The sequence below is a fragment of the Dipteris shenzhenensis genome, chromosome 5, assembly GCF_047967505.1.
Source record: "Dipteris shenzhenensis isolate YYH24624 ecotype China chromosome 5, Dip_SZ_1.0, whole genome shotgun sequence".
NCBI lineage: Eukaryota > Viridiplantae > Streptophyta > Polypodiopsida > Gleicheniales > Dipteridaceae > Dipteris > Dipteris shenzhenensis.
In genome coordinates this window covers 23,201,424-23,217,625 of record NC_141600.1, presented here as the reverse complement: position 1 = coordinate 23,217,625, position 16,202 = coordinate 23,201,424, and the positions used below count along the sequence as shown (strand labels likewise).

General features: G+C 42.7%; 1 protein-coding gene across 1 annotated transcript in view; it reads right to left on the bottom strand.

The window, feature by feature from the left end:
* Nucleotides 1-8,617: 8,617 nt before the first annotated feature.
* Nucleotides 8,618-16,202, bottom strand: part of LOC147901754 (TCP-1/cpn60 chaperonin family protein) — a 67,156-nt gene continuing 59,571 nt past the window's right edge. The window contains exons 13-14 of the mRNA XM_087374809.1: nt 9,229-9,303; nt 8,618-9,145 (exon numbers count right to left, since the gene is read on the bottom strand). Coding sequence (XP_087230935.1) covers nt 8,960-9,145; nt 9,229-9,303 — 261 coding nt within the window. The 3' untranslated portion in view covers nt 8,618-8,959. The remainder of the gene's footprint in view (nt 9,146-9,228; nt 9,304-16,202) is intronic.

Sequence of the window (16,202 nt, the reverse complement as noted above, 5' to 3'; positions counted from 1 at the left end):
ATATCATGTTTATCCTAACGATTTTCTCTTTTGTTGTACAGATTGCAATGGAAAGCTCGTATTTGTCATCAAAATGGATGAAGCTCAATTGGTGAAAGAACACAAGTTAGAGAGAGTTAGCATCTGCATTATGAATAAAGCGTTAGCCTTTGTTCAAGGGGACGAACAAGTAGAGCAAGATTTCTCAGTGCAATCAGAGAAAGATATATGGTGGCTTGCAGCATTTGAGACTTCAAAAGACTGTCATGAGACATTGAAGTGGGTTCTAGATAGAACAGGAATCCCATCGACGATCCGAAGACAAGAGGAAGGACAAACATTGACAGTCGATGGCCATGGAACCTTTCAAGTTGAATGGCATCTTGTTGGTGATTTGAAAACCCTCAAGTGTTTGCATGGTTGTGATACAAGGGAAAATGCAATGAACACATGCCTTTATTGCATGTGTTCACAACGTAAGCAAAAGGTTGGCTTACAATGAGAGAATGGCATTCTATCTTGCAGCCAAACGCAAGCTCCCAATTGCGAGACAAGAAGGATCCGAAGTGGGATCCCATCTTGCCGATCCCACTTAAGAGAGTACACATATGTACTTTACATGCAGAACTATGCGTACTTGATAAGTTGTTATATTTGCATCTTGTTTATGCTTGGAATTTAATTCCACAAGAAATATCCGCACGGTGCATTGCAGAAGTTGAGAAGTTGTTGTCAGAGATGGGATTCCATGGAGGACATGTCAAACTTAAGGAGGATAAGAAAATGTCTAGGGCAACACAGAATCTTCCTACAAAAGTGCCCATGGGTGGAGGGAAGGCAAGGAGATTCCTATTGAACCACAATCTTGACAAAGACAAACATACATTGTCTCAAAGTAGTTTGGGTTGGGAATATTGGAAAGCATTGTGTGAATGCACGACCAATAAGGCTTCTCATCCTCAAGTAGCAACTTTGAGAGCTAAAGTATGGACAAAGGTAGATGCATTGATAAAATTGCTTCGCCAGGTTCAAATTGATGAGATGTATTATGAAAGGTTTAGGATGGTTGTGAAAGAGTTTATGCAATTTATGGTGAAAGCATGGGGGGGGTCACACATTACGCATTACATGGTAATCTTGGCACCATCGTAATATTTAGCACTTGCTTTATAAACAGTTTTTGTTGTTGCTGAAATGATTCTCATCATGTTTGTAGTATATTCTCTATGCACAGGGACCATGGTTTGTACAAAATTGGAGTCCTTTGTCCATTTGGAATACACAAGCCATGGAGAAGTCACACTATAGAGCCAAGGTAGCCTACTTCAAGAACTCAAGGCATGGTGATGGTGTCACTCGCAGCAATGCATTGCATGAGATGTTCGACTAGTTTTTTAGATGTTTACTAGGAAGGACTTTGAAGTCTAAAAAGGCAAAGGCATCAGAACTTGCAAAAGCAGTTCAAATTGTATCAAAGAATAGAAGGCATAGTGCTTAGAAAGCATCCATAGGGAGTCGAGGAGTTGCACGTTGGTTGCAAGCTAGAGTGAGAGAAGGGAGCAGATGGGTCCAACCACTAATAGAAGCTATGGTGTAACTGTATACAAATATGAAATAAATATATTGCTTATTTTGACGACAATTTGTGTACTCACTCTTTAATATCTTGCTTTTAACCACAATTTTTGTAGTCACACGACATTGGGGAAAGTGGGGACATGGTGAAGGAGGAGGAAGAGAAGGGAGGGGCGTGGGGCGGGGCAAGGGGAGGGGTGGAGTGGTAGCAAGGGTGGGGGGAGGGGCAGATGGGGGGTATGGGGGAGGGCAACGAGTGTGGGTGGGGCAAGTAGGGAGAGGGCGACGAGGGTGGGGGGGTTGGAGGGGTTAGGGTGGGGGCAAGGGGCACGATGAATCCCTAAATGTAATTAAAAGGGATATCAAAACATGATGGGCCCATATAAAACGTTTAAAAAAACCCTATCTCTCATTATTCAATAGCAAGAGTGAAGAACACCGCTAGACCCACTAGAAGCCGCCTCCACCCTTCCTCCTCTAGCTCCACCACCTCCATGGCATCTGCGCACATGAACCTATCCGGGTCTGGTGGTGCCTCCCCCAACTCTCGTGAGCCCTCTCCCAACTCTCGTGAGGTCTCCCAGGACTCTCGTGAGCCCTTCCCCAACTCTCGTGAGCCCTCCCCCAAGTCCCGTGAGCCTAGTCCCCAACCTCGTGAGCCCACTCCTCAGCCCCAAGAGCATGTGAGCCTTCCCCTCAGCCTTTCCCTCAGCCTTCCCCTCGGCCTTTCCCTCCCCATGAGAGCCCTCTCCCGATCGAACAAAATGTGTTCGATAACCTCCCGGACATAGAGAGGCTTCCTGAGGGCCAACAGACTGCTAGGAAGAGCACCATCTTCCCTCTTCTGGTGATACAACCCATCATAGAGATGATCCCTATTTCCATGATGAAGAGGGTAAAGCAGACGTTAAGGAAGCCCCATCCCAAAGGAGGATCAACGTAGACAAGAGGAGCGAAAGAAATTCAAGGCAGACAGGAGGCCATGGGATCATGTTCGGGTACCTGTAAAGCCTCCACCAAGAGTCAAGAAGCTGTATAGAGCAAAGCCAGGAGTGCGGGCCCTAAGGGAGCTTAAGCAAATGCAGAAGACTAACGACAACCTGATTCCGCATGCTCCCTTCCAACGTGTGGTACGGGAGAGCACAGGGATACAAGGACGACGTGCGATTCAACACAGGAGCTATGGGTGCGATTCAACACAGGAGCTATGGGGGCACTCCAGGAGGCTACGGAGCAAGTGACCACAGCTCTGTTTGAGGACGCCAACTTGTGTGCCATCCATGCAAAGCGCATCACGGTCATGGACAAGGACATGGCTCTGGCGAAGCGGCTACGGAGTGACCCAAGTTTAAAGCCCTAGATTCTCTTGCAGCCCACTCTTAGGACTTAGACCACCCCCAACCCTTGAAGGCACTATCTTGTATCTAAGGCCCAAGGGCTGATATTTTTTAATAAAATATATCGACATTCTCTACACTATTGCATTGTTGTGTATTTTTCATTTCTATGACTGCAGCAACTGATCATTTTAATGTAAGTTTTGAATTCTGCTTAATCCTGAAGGAATTTCACGTCGCGTAGAGTCTAGCACGTTGCAAAGATCCCAAAAAGCCCAAAATCCACCACGGCGCGAATTTGGACATTCTAGCAAGTCGCGCAAAAGGAAAAAGTGTCCAGCACATTGCCAGGACCCCAGAAAGCCCAAAACCCACCACGACTTGCCAGAATGTCCAAATTCGTGTCATGGCGGGTTTTGGGCTTTCTGGGGTCCTGGCGACGTGTCAAACACTTTTTCCTTCTGCTCGACGGTGAAATTCCTTCATGATTTGACAGAAATGAACTTTCGTTACCCAGAATTGGTGAAAATGATACTAAATTGGCTAGAAATGTATTAAATTAACACAATTAAAATGATGGAGAAAATATATCATCGACTTAAACAAAATACAATGGAATTCATGACGAGCAATGATAACTTAAAACAAATAATAAAGACATGTAGTCATGTATCCATTTAAATATATGTCAATATATAAAAAAGGACTCATAGGCTATCTTTCTTCTTAGCTAGTTCAAGTACATCGAGAATAAGGGTCTTTGAATCCCCTAGTGGATTCCTAGATATAAATCTAGCCGCAGCAGTACTAACATCCTCCTCTCCTGCTGCCAAAGACATAGCCGTTGCCATCAATGCCCTTCTATGAATGTTCAATCCAAAGGCATTTATAGCAACCATGCGTAGCAACCATGCATAGCAGCCATCCGGTGTACCAAAATGACTTTGTCGGCATTCCGAGTAATGTTGGAGTATCCAATAGCGCGCAACAATGCCTTGCACTTCAGCAGCTCCGAAGGACCTCGAGGAGAAATTTTGCTTTGTGAAAGACCACGATATGCTCTGCGACTTTGCCAAGGTCATTAATGGGCCAAAGAATGATCTTGCCCAAATGCGAAGCGAACATTATCCCCTCGAGATGAGAATTCATCAAGCTCAAACGCATCCTGCAACAATTCAACAAACATTAGAAGACCGACAAAACAAATTATACTGAAAGAACATCAAAATAAAAAATATTGTTCGAACTTAGCTTCCTCCTGACCTGTATTGGAGGTGAAAGCTTCTACATGAGAGGGTTGTGCATCGTATACAGACATGTTTGCATCCCTCATTGAAACCAATGTCGTCAAGAGAAAGTCTTCCATTGTCTAGTCTTTGGTACCTAAAATCCCAAGATCTTTGATACTTGTGTCAACATCGAACCCCGATAGGACTCCGAGTGCCTCATCCTCTCGTAGTCCAAAAAGAATCTCTATGTCATGGAGGAATACCTACTCTTCTCCATCGATGATGAGGGGGGACACGGACCATAATTCTGAGTCTGGGTCAGCGGTCTCCGATGCAAATTCTTGCTCTACTGAGGGCTCTTCAAGTAGGCTCAATGCTTGAGCTGCTTCCATCTCCTCTGTTGGATCGTCAAGACTCTCTTCTATGTAGATGTCCGAGTCTAATCTAAGGACAACCAGATCAGCAATTCTACTAGAGGGGGTGCTAGACGATGAGGCTTCTTCCTCTAAATTTCCTTCTTGGAGAAGGAAGATGAATGTCATCTCCCATGAAAGGAATTTGGTGCCTGTATTTCCTGTGATCCCCACGTCTAGGATGTCTGGAACTTCGACTGTCCTAAACCCTTCGTCTGTAAGTTTGTCACAAAAGCGGGCCAAGCGCTTTACAAACTTGGGTTCCTCTACGAACAAATACTTTATGTAATCTATGGGAACCCATCTCTTTGAAGAGTGGTCAAGTGTATAGGCAAAATTTGAGAAATTATCTTACATGTAAAGGATAAGATATGAGAAGTTATCCTTGACTCGCATATATGTGCCTGGGACATCTAAAGTCCTATCTGCAAATACAATTCGTGAGATGAAGTCATGGAACACAGTTCTAGCTTAATCCTAAAGCTCTTTCTCACGATCTGCAAATACAATTCGTGAGATGAAGTCATGGAACGCAGTTCTAGCTGAATCCATGGAAAATAGCAGTTGATGGAGGAAGTATAACTTCTAAGGATGGGAGTTTCTATGGCTCTCTAAATGTGAAAGTGAGAATGTGATGTAAAAAGGGCTCTTACCCCTTAATATATATCAAAACCCTAAAAATTAAAATTAATCATAAAATCCTCAAATTTTTTGAAAAACATTCACCATAAACTGAAAGGAGAAAACATTAAAAGAAATAACATTTTAATTTAATTATCCATCATCTTTTGAAGCAATAACTAGGATTTGACAAACAAAAAATTAAATGCTGCACTAGTCAAACACATTGTTAGCAATCTTCAAAGTTGCAGGAGGAATGAAATTGGCACTATGCATGCACTTCTCCACACGGCGGCTGATCTTACCACCATTTAAGGTAAAGTAGAAGGACTCTGACATGCTGTCCTCCACGACCAATAGGTGTTCTCGCTCATCCCTTAGAGTCCATTCCGATGTGACATTCACATTCTTGACATCTCCCTCGTCAACATCAATAGACAAACTTATCCCCGTATTGTCTTCATCATTAGAGTCTAGGGAAAGCCACCGACCATTTGTTTTCTTCCAACGTCTGTACTAAAAAGCTAAATACAATATTTGGCGGGACAAATGGTATACATTGAAACACATCACCCTTTTGGTCGCCTGACTTGGTTCCCCAATTCATCCCGAGTAAATCTTCAAGAGCATTTTTATCTACACGCTTGCAGGACCACAGTTTTTGTTCTATGCATATGTATATTCTGAAATAAAGAAGCGAAAATGTGCAGAGGCATAAGCCAAGATAACCTTGCCCATTTGGATCCAAATGTAAACTTCATGGCCATGCCCACATTCTTTGCAATCTTGTCCTTATACGATTGCAATGTCCTCGAGTCCACATTGCTGCAATCCATGTCTTGAAGTTGTGCTGGTGCAATGGTTTGCAAACGGCCATAGCTTGATGATATCGTTGGAGTGATGTATGTTGCATTATACTAATACACATTCTTCATTCGCAAGGAGGCCAACTTCTCCCCGGCATGCATTTGCTTACCTAAATCCTCATGAATCGCAGTGAACTTGCCTATGAATGATTCAACTGGTTCCCACTTCTCGAAGTCCAAAGGGAAAACATCTACCACCATGAATAAGAGCTCTTAAAAACCAAACACAAAATCTTCAAATGGACTCATTACACTTACAAGTGAAAAAGATACATAGATAGAAAGACTCACAGTGAGATGGTATCCTAGATTGATTGAATGATGAAAGAAACGCATATCTTTTCCCATGTAAACATGTTGCACTTTTGCGAGCCATCCTTTCTTCCCAAACTTAAACTTCAAGATGCGCCCCTTCCACTCATGCAAGATGTCACCTCTCTTACTCTTGGGAAGCGTATGTGAACCTTTGGCCAATCCTTTCATCACTATCCAGTCATTTAAGCTGTAGGTGCAAGGGATCCACTCATCCAATGCATTTCTAGTGTTGTGGAAGACACAAGAGGTCACAACATTACGTGGTCTGGTAGCCTTGCTCCTCACCATGCTTGCAAAGGTTGCAATAGCAAGAATGGAACTCCTACACACAGCAATGCAGCTCCAGCAGAGGCACAAAAGAGGAAGAAGGAGAGGGACAGAGCAACCGCAACAGACACGAGAGGGAGAAGGAGAGGGACAAAGCAGCTCCAAACAACGGCACAAAATAGGAAGAAGGAGATGGACAGAGCAACAGCAACAAAGGCACAAAAGAGAGGAGAGGAACAAAGCAACTCCCAGAGAGACACAAGAGAGGGAGAGAGGGGGGAGAGAGAGAGAGAGAGAGAGAGAGAGTAGCTGCGACAAGCAGGCCAAAGCAAGAGGGAGTAGAGAAAGAGAGGAAAGAGAAAATGCGTGGGATTTGATTCAAATGGAGTGATTTGACACACTAGACCAGAACAATGGGAGACAAAGGCCCTAGAAAGAGAGGGGAGAAGAAAAATTCGCCAGAAGGACCCTACCATCCCATTGAAGGCAGTTTTGGACTCATGTGAAGGAGATGCACCTGGTAGGAGGGAAAAAACATGGCTTAAAAGGAGGGAAAGGGAAATGGTTTGGGTGGTCCCTAGTGTAAAGGGAGCAACCAATAGGGACTCTCTGCAAGCTTGCCCACCCTCCACCTCAACATACCATTGCCTCACCTTTTAGCACTCTCATTGGTACACCTCAAATCACTCTCCAAACCCTTGAAATTAAGAACACTAATTGAAGGCCCTTTTGAGACCCCCATTCTCCCCTAATGAAAGCAACCCTCTTTCAGTCCCCAAATCCACAAGATTGTCTTACTATGTGCTCCAGCTTCCTACTCTTTCACTTTCACTTAAAGATCCGCTCTATCAACTTTGTTGTTGACATCAACATTTGTGTACAAACCTCTACAATAATTTCCTACTTTCCATTACTCTCTATATCCTAGCTTTCCTCCCAAGGGCTGCAAGCTAAAGCTTGAGCTCTCTAATTTCTTGCTGCAATAGATTTGCCCCTATGGTCTACAATGATCCTCCATCTCAAATGAGTCCTTGCATATGGAATGGGAGTCGATAATGCTGTAATGGTTAAGTATGAGGGTTTGCTAAAAGGAGTTGTTGACGTAGAAAATGACTTCATTTGGGAAATCTCCATGGCCTGCATAAATCTCAATACCCCAATGTTGTAACTAACCCCCAGGTTGGGGCAACCCAACTCGAGATGGGGGTTTGAAATTTTGAACCTTAGAGTTGACTTAGAATGGAACAAAGGGTAGTAAACTAAAAGTCGAGTTGTGGCAAGGTTTAGAAAGGAGCTATGCGCACTGAGACCTCGAGCGACGCTTCTCTCCTTCTCAAGCAAAAATGGTAGAGTTCATTGTCTCCTGGCTTTTGGCAACGCTGGAGAGGGAGGAGACCTCGGGCGACGCTTCTCTCGTTCTCAAGCAAAAACGGTAGAGTTCATTGTCTCCTGGCTTTTGGCGACACTGGAGAGGGAGGCGAAAAGAGCTGTGTTAGACAAGGGGAGAGCTGCTGTTGGGAAATGGTTAAGCTACTAGGCGGTTGAGAGAGAGAGAGAGAGAGACACACACACACACACACACAGAGAGAGAGAGAGAGAGAGAGAGAGCTTACAAAGACAAATTATGGCTAGCCGTGTGCTGCTTTGGGAGCTATCCTTTGGGAGCTAAAATCTGCTCGTACCATTTAGATACAAAATTTGCTGACAGCCTCACCACAAGGTTGAAGTGAGACCACACCCTACCATTTCAATTGCAATGTTAACAAAATCAATGAATCACTCTGTGTGTGTGTGTGTGTGTGTGTGTGTGTGTGTGTGAGAGAGAGAGAGAGAGAGAGGTGCAGAAACAAACTCAAATTTCAGTGTTCTTTAAGGAGGCTCAAAACAGCCCACAATGATATTAAAATGTGCCCACACACAACATCATCTGAAGCATCGATGTATGTGAAGACACATGCAAAAACAAGATGCAAATCAAGTATACACCCATCAAAATAAACACTTACTAGGTAGCAAAATTAAAAGCATCTAGGTATGAGATAATTATGTAGAAACCATATTGAAAAGAGAGTACACTCATAAAGGGAGCTCACAACAGCTAACCGTGCGGTTAAAGCAGTGAGCTCCAGAAAATCTGTTTCGCAACAAAAATGAGTACTATCCAGCTTTTTAAGGATCACCAGCTGTCATAGCAGATACATCTCACTCGTTGCTGGTTCCGTATATATTTAATCTTGAATGTGAACTTGTAAACCTGCCTGCCTACATTGGCCAATGTCAACCCAAGTGATTGGAGAAGCCCTCGAAGCCAATATAAAATTCAGACTAAGGGGCTCCTTCTGTCAAGAACATCTTGATTACTCAGGTAACATCTGCTCACTATCTACATCCTTCTCATCTTCCACCTGCGGTTTAGCTGGAGTGGACGATGGTGCTTGCTTTTTCTTGATACCAGAGACAATGTCATCTATTCTCAAAAGCATACATGCTGCTTCAATGGCAGTTTTAAATGTTTGTACTTTCACATTGTAAGCATCCAAGACCTGCCAAGAACCAGCTAAACAGCTCAAAAACTTCGTCACAAAAAGTATTTCAAATGAATCACAGAGCCAAATGAGTATATTACCCCAATTTCTTTCATGTCAGTTATGGCTCCTGTATTACCATCAATGCCAGTCCAAACGTTCTCACCATTGGCATGCTGTAACCAGCACACGAGACACAGTGAGCAATCTTCCAAATAGACAATTTGCAATTGATTTTCCACGTGTGATTTAACAGAAAAAGGGCATTGAATTGTAATACTTACATAAGCTTTTGAAACACCACAAAAAGAAATTTCAATTTCTGCTAGCAGAAACTTCATTCATCAACATTGTACGTCATATGCAGATACAAAATCCCACTCACGCAACCCTGAGAACATGGTGTTGAATAGCCTCACTCTTAGAAAAAGAGACAAAGAGCTCGAGAGCTGAATGTTGTGCTTGCAATAGATGAAGTAACACAAGAAGTGGGATAGGTTTTGTCTAAGTGACAAAACCTTATCCTTCACTAACGGTAGTTAGTGAACTAACTGTGGTTAGGAGGAAAAACCTCTAAATGAGGAAAAAGTGCCCCTAACCTACTTATTACATTACATTGGTCACTACTAGAATATAAGAATAATTCTAACACCCCCCTGCAATGCCAATGTCATGTACAAGGAAATGATCAATCACCAAAAGGAGATAAGTTCAGGGCACTGCGAAATGCCTCAAACTTTGCACGTGGAAGTGCTTTGGTGTGCAACATTGTCATGTGTTGACACATAGATCATACTGATCTCTCCTGCATGCAACTTCTCTCTGACATAGTGATAGTGAACCTCGACGTAGCACTCTGACTATCAGTGAGAATCGAAGAAGGACCCTCCAATGAAAGATGAAGATCAGCAAACAAACGACGCAGCCAGACACATTCAACTGTCGCTGTGAAAGCTGCCCTGTACTCAGCTTCACATGAGAAGGTAGCCACTGTAGACTATTTATTGCTCAACCAAGAAATGCAAGCATGTCCTATAAAGAAACAATTCCCACTAGTGGACTGCCTAGTCTCATAGTCTCCAGCCCAATCTGAGTCACTGTAAGCATGCATCTGCAAGTCACCCCCCCGGGAAACATCAAGCCAAAAGACTTTGTACCTTGCAAGTAACGGAAGATGCGTTTTACAGCCTGCCAATGCATAATCTTTGGGCTGTGCATATACCTGCTTACCTGAGAAACTGAAAATTGAATATCAGGTCGTGTATTGCAGAGATAAATGAGGCATTCAATAGCCTGACTATAGATTATGACATCAATTGATTCACCCGCATCATGCATTGTAAGCTTCAGCCCCGGCTCCATGGAAGTGGACATAGGCTTGCAATCATGCATGTTGAATCTGTCCAAGAGCTTTTGAACATACTTGGACTGAGACATAACAATGCCACGTTTCTCTTGAATAAACTGGATCCCCAAAAAGAAATGTAACAAGCCCAAGTCTGACATATCAAATGTAGCTTTCAATTGGGCTTTGAAATCTGCAATTACTTCCTCATTTGATCCGGTGAGCAGCATGTCATCTACATAAAGAATGATGACCAAAATATCCCCCCCATCCTTCTTGATGTAGAAGATGCTCCCAGTTGGACTATTGTGCAGCCCCTTGCTGGTGACCAAAATATCCCCCCCATCCTTCTTGATGTAGAGGATGCTCTCAGTTGGACTATTGTGCAGCCCCTTGCTGGTTAGAAAGGCATCAATTTTGGCATACCATGCACGTGGGGCTTGTTTCAACCCATACAAAGCTTTATTCAGCTTACATACTTGATGTGCATTTCCTGAAATTTCAAAGCCCAGAGGTTATTTGACATAAACCTCTTCCAACAAGTCTGCATTAAGGAAAGCTGTTTTGATGTCCAACTGATGAACATTCCATTCAAAATTTGCAGCCATTGTTATAACTGACCTGATGGTGGTCATTCTGGATGTAGGAGCAAAAGCCTCCTCATAATCTATGCCCTTTTTCTGAGCATATCCTTTTGCAACCAGCCTTGCTTTGTACCGATCAATGGACCCATTTGGCTTTCTTTTGACTTTGAAAACCCAACGTGTACCTATGGCATTCTTACCTGGTGGCAAATCCACGACATCCCAAGTCTGATTTTTATGAATGGACTGCAATTCATCGTGCATGGCATTCATCCAATGCACATTATCCTTTGCTTCTTCAAATGTCTCAAGCTCCTCCTCATCAAGAAGAGTACCTACATAAGCTAATTCAACTGAAAGAGCCCTCCCCATGTGCCTTACTGCACTACGAGTCCTGCTAGGCAATGGAGCCTCAAGCTTACTCTCCCTGAGAGTCTGAAGCAACTAATGCAGGACTGTTTTGGCTGCGTGTATCTCTTGAATTTCTTGCCTGACAACTTCATCCACACCCTAAGGTTGTACCAATTCAACTGGGGGCTGAATCTGTACTTGTGGAGCTGGCGGAGGTTGCTATAAATTCTGAGTTTTAGCAGAGGAACCAAATGCTATAGGAAGCATCCCCTCAAACACATTATCTAAAGAGGCCAAAATCTGAAATTCAGCATGTGTATGTGCAGAATTTTCAGAGAATATAACATCTTTACTAACAAAAATCTTGCGTGTAGCAGGATTGTAGTGACGATAGCCTTTGCTTTGTGAACTATATCCCACAAAAATGCATTTGAGTGCCTTATCTGACAACTTGTGTCTGAACTCCACAGGCACGTGAGCGTATGCAACACAACCAAAAACTCTGAAGTGGTCCATTGAAAGATTTCTCCCATGCCATGCCTCATAGGGAGTGATTGTCTTCAAAGCCTTTGTAGGAGCCCGATTTAAAATATAGTTGGCACACATGAGGCCTTCCAGCCAAAACCTGTGAGGCAACTTCTTACTTGTGAGCATGCATCTATCCATTTCCATGGCGGTGAGATTCTTCCGCTCAGCTTTGCCATTCTGTTGAGGTGTAAGCCTCACTGTAAGCTGATGCATAATGTCTTTTTCTTTCAGAAATGTCTCAAATTCATGAGACATATACTCCCCCCCTCGATCTATACTCCCCCCCTCGATCTGTGAGAAGTGTCTTTACCTTGAGTCCTGTCTCATTCTCAACCATAGCCACAAAAGGTTTGAAATGCATAAACACTTCTAATTTTGCCTTGAGACCATAGACCCAAGTGTAGTTGGTAAAGTCATCTATGAATGTAACCAAATAGAGATAACCCCCAAAAGCAGGTGTCCTCATGGGAACGCAGACATCGCTGTGAATAAGCTGCAATTTTCTTGTAGCTTTTACTGCACCATCCTTTTTGAAGGGAAGCCTAAGCATTTTGCCAAAAATGCAACCTTCACATGCATAAGGAGGAGGCGACTCCAAAGGAGGTAATGCATCAACCATATCATGCCTCTAAAGCGTCATTAAGCTACCATAGCTCATGTGCTCATACCTGGCATGCCATAACTCCGCATTCTGCATTGCAACAGTGGGAGTGCTAACTGATAATGCAAGATGGGATCTTTTTTCATATAGATCAAGCTGAAAAAGACACCGATACAAAGTGCCAGACAACATCAAAGCATAGTCATTTTCTTTGTCTCTTACTGCACACTTGTCATCATCAAAAACAACCTAAAATCCTCCTCTATTGAGTGAGGACACTGAAAGCAAATTCTTCTTTATACCTGGCACATAGAGTACATCTGAAATTCTGAAATCTGTGCCATCAATGGACGTGAGAATAATATCTCCCACTCTACACACTGAATAAGAAGAATTATTTGCACAAGTTATCTTCTTCTTGGTGCGTGAACAATGCAGAGTCACAAACAGAATTTTCTTGGAAGTTATTTGAAGCACCACTGTCAAAATACCAAGTATGTAGTGTCTCATCAACACTAAAAGAGCATTCATCCTTTTAAGGATTGTAACTGCAAGTCAAGAAAGCATATGGATCATCATCATTAGTGGTTGTAGTATCTGAACTACCCATTGAAAAATCTGAAGTGCAAGACAAAAAGGCATAGTGCTCTTCAACCAAGTTGGCTGCAACATCTCCTCCCTCATGAGAATGTGAAACTGATGCATCTGACACAGCCATACCGGAATCCCTTTTCTTCTCTTTGGCTATGCGCTTCTTGCACTCTCCAATATAATAACCTGGCTTCTTGCAATAATGACAGATGCCCTTCTTTTTTTGCTTATTTGTATCACCCTATGCCTTATAATAAGAAGGCTGTCCAAAATCAGCTTTATGCTGATGTGTGGGCTAATTGGCATGTGGCTTATGCTGCCCTTTACCCTTGGATTTGAACTTGGAGAGCATAGTATGCTCGCCACCCCGGGTTGCCATATTTCTACATGTTTGTTCCTCCTGCAACAGAAGTCCTACCAACTCGTGAAAGGAGAGGGGATTGCTGCCCCTCAATCACAGATTCAACGAGGTGGAAACCGAGATAGGACTCAGGAAGAGAGTTCAGAGTGGTGGTGATCATCTCTGAATCCGGAATGACTTCATCAATATTCAGCAATTGTTCCCTGAGGTCCTGAAGCTTTGTGAGGTGAGAGTTCATGGAATCTCCCTCCTCCATATTTGTATGGGAAAGTTCTCGCTTCAAAAAGGAAACCCTGCTATCATTTCTTGCTGCAAACATACTTTCAAGTATCTCCCAAGCTGCCATAGATGTCTTGCATGACCGAATATGAGGTATAATGAACCTCTTGACAGAAAGAGAAATTACTGAAAGAGCTTATGCATCTCTAGAGTCCCATCTTTTCAGCTCTGCTCTGGGAGCTCCTAGAGCGACTGCTCCAATCACCTGTGCTGTATTTGTACCTCTTCCCTTGCCTCCAGCAGTAGGAGTGACACGTATAGGCGTTGTATCTGGTCTTTCTTCATCTCCATTGACATAATCCCAAAGATGTCTGCCAACCAAGATATTACGAACCATGAAACTCCACAAAGAGTAGTTGGTGCCATCCAACTTATCCTCTAGAAAGGCTATTACAAAGTTATCTAGATTATGTCAAGCACAGTGTTCTCAAGATCACAGAACATAACAAGAGCATATGCATTACTTTAAGCTAGTAACATCCTTTTAAGTTCTAAAGATACATCATCGAGATGCATCCTGAGCTGATGACACCTAGAATGCAAGTTAATCTCACTAAAATACTTAGCTCCTTGAAATGGATGAACGAGCTCATTAATGCATGATCACGTTGTTTCATGACAGCTTCGATCTAGTTGTGAAGACCGGATAGAGGGTACCATATCCAAGCAGTGAGGTCTCTTGCTATTGTTGCTTTGTTTGTTGTTGAGAGCGTGACATTATAGTGGTAAAACAGCTTTAAAGTGGGTTGGTTGTGCAATGAGCGTGGCGACGCGATACACGAAGACTTTGTTGAAGCGCAAGTTTGTTTAAAGCAGCACATGTATATTGGGTTGGAGTTGCATGTGCTGTCACAAAACCCAAATCATTCAATGCTGTAGTTCTTTTGGACTTCGACAAAGCACACATACAATCAATAAGATGATTTAGCAGCTATATCCTGCAAGCAATCGTGGATGTGTGTTGTTGTTGATGACATTATCCATCTGTGTGCGATGTTAGTTAGTTGGGGGTCCCATTTTGGGATGCATGTGTATTGCCCATAGCTTCAAGAGTGATTGCGTTAATGAATTGTGGGTTTGAACAGTTTGATGATTTAGCAATTTGTGAGCTGATAGCAGTTGTCCACAAGTATTGATCAACATCTAGAATCAATAGATTGCTTGCAATCTAGAATTTGATGTTTCACTGGCAATAAACACTTTTCGAATATTGTTGATTGGCAACATATAGTTTTGGAAGATTGTTGACGGCTGTTTATGCTGCCAAGTTGCAAAGACTTTAGTGGCATTTCTATGTACTTCAACCTTAAAAGCATAGTTAAGATTGTGTATAAAGCCCCTACTCTTATGGAATTAGTGAGGTCTTAACAATGGACTTCTGATGCCAGTGACGAACTGATTCTATGGGAACTTCTCCATAGTAAAAGAATCCCACATCTCTGAGAGATTTTTTTTAACTCACTCTTGAGAAAGATTTTCTCACAGTCCAACCATGTATTGGGAACTTGACCACTATTCCTTATATACACGTTGCTGCAAAAGATAGACTAGCTTCGACTACTAGCAACTTAGCTTGGGTAGATTTCAATCTAATAAAATCTTTTCACTTTTACGAGAAAGTTGAATTTGGAGTTGTGATTAGTCAACTCCAAGGGCAAGAGAGAAAGAACAACCTATGGCAACCCTATTGTCGAAGTCGTAATGACTTCTTCAAACAAGCAAGTCGGGTCAGTTGAGAAGAGCTCAATTTAAGCTGGCCTCATAATTGCCAAAGTTTGAATTTGGTACATGGTTTGGAAAACACACAATGATAGTTATCTGTTACAAGTATGTCTTGGACATCACTCGTGAAGATGGTTGTCCATAATGTGCTGGCTGGATACTTCATGTTGGGAAGATTAAGTCAACGAGTGGAAGCTAGTACTTAGAGGATTAGGAGTGATTCTTGAATGGTTACAACACGTGTTTGTTTTTCTATCTTAATATAAAATATTTTAAGGGGGGAAAATGTTATGTTCCTACTTGGAATAACTAGGGCTCAAATATGATTGGACAATCTGTGCTTAAGGCTAGGTGAGCCCAAGATTTGGACGAATAAGGGTGTAGGAATAATTCAACCCGATGTTGGCTATGGCTAGGGTTGAAACTAGTCCAAGTAGTATTAGTATTGATGGAGGATTAGGGTGCAATCTAATCAAGGGTATGGATTGACGTTAGGTTGAGGCTGAAGCTAGCATGGATGAGGTTTAGATCCTTTGAATAGAGCCAATCCAACAGTGACAAGGCTAATCCAAGAAAGGCAAGGATATTTTGGAAAGCAGGTTATTTGGGACATGGCTTGATAGTTGGAGTCATATGCTCATATTAGCAGGAGATAGGCTTTAGTATGTGGGGGTCCAAGAATTGGTGGATCTGTAATCCTCCCTCGTAAATTA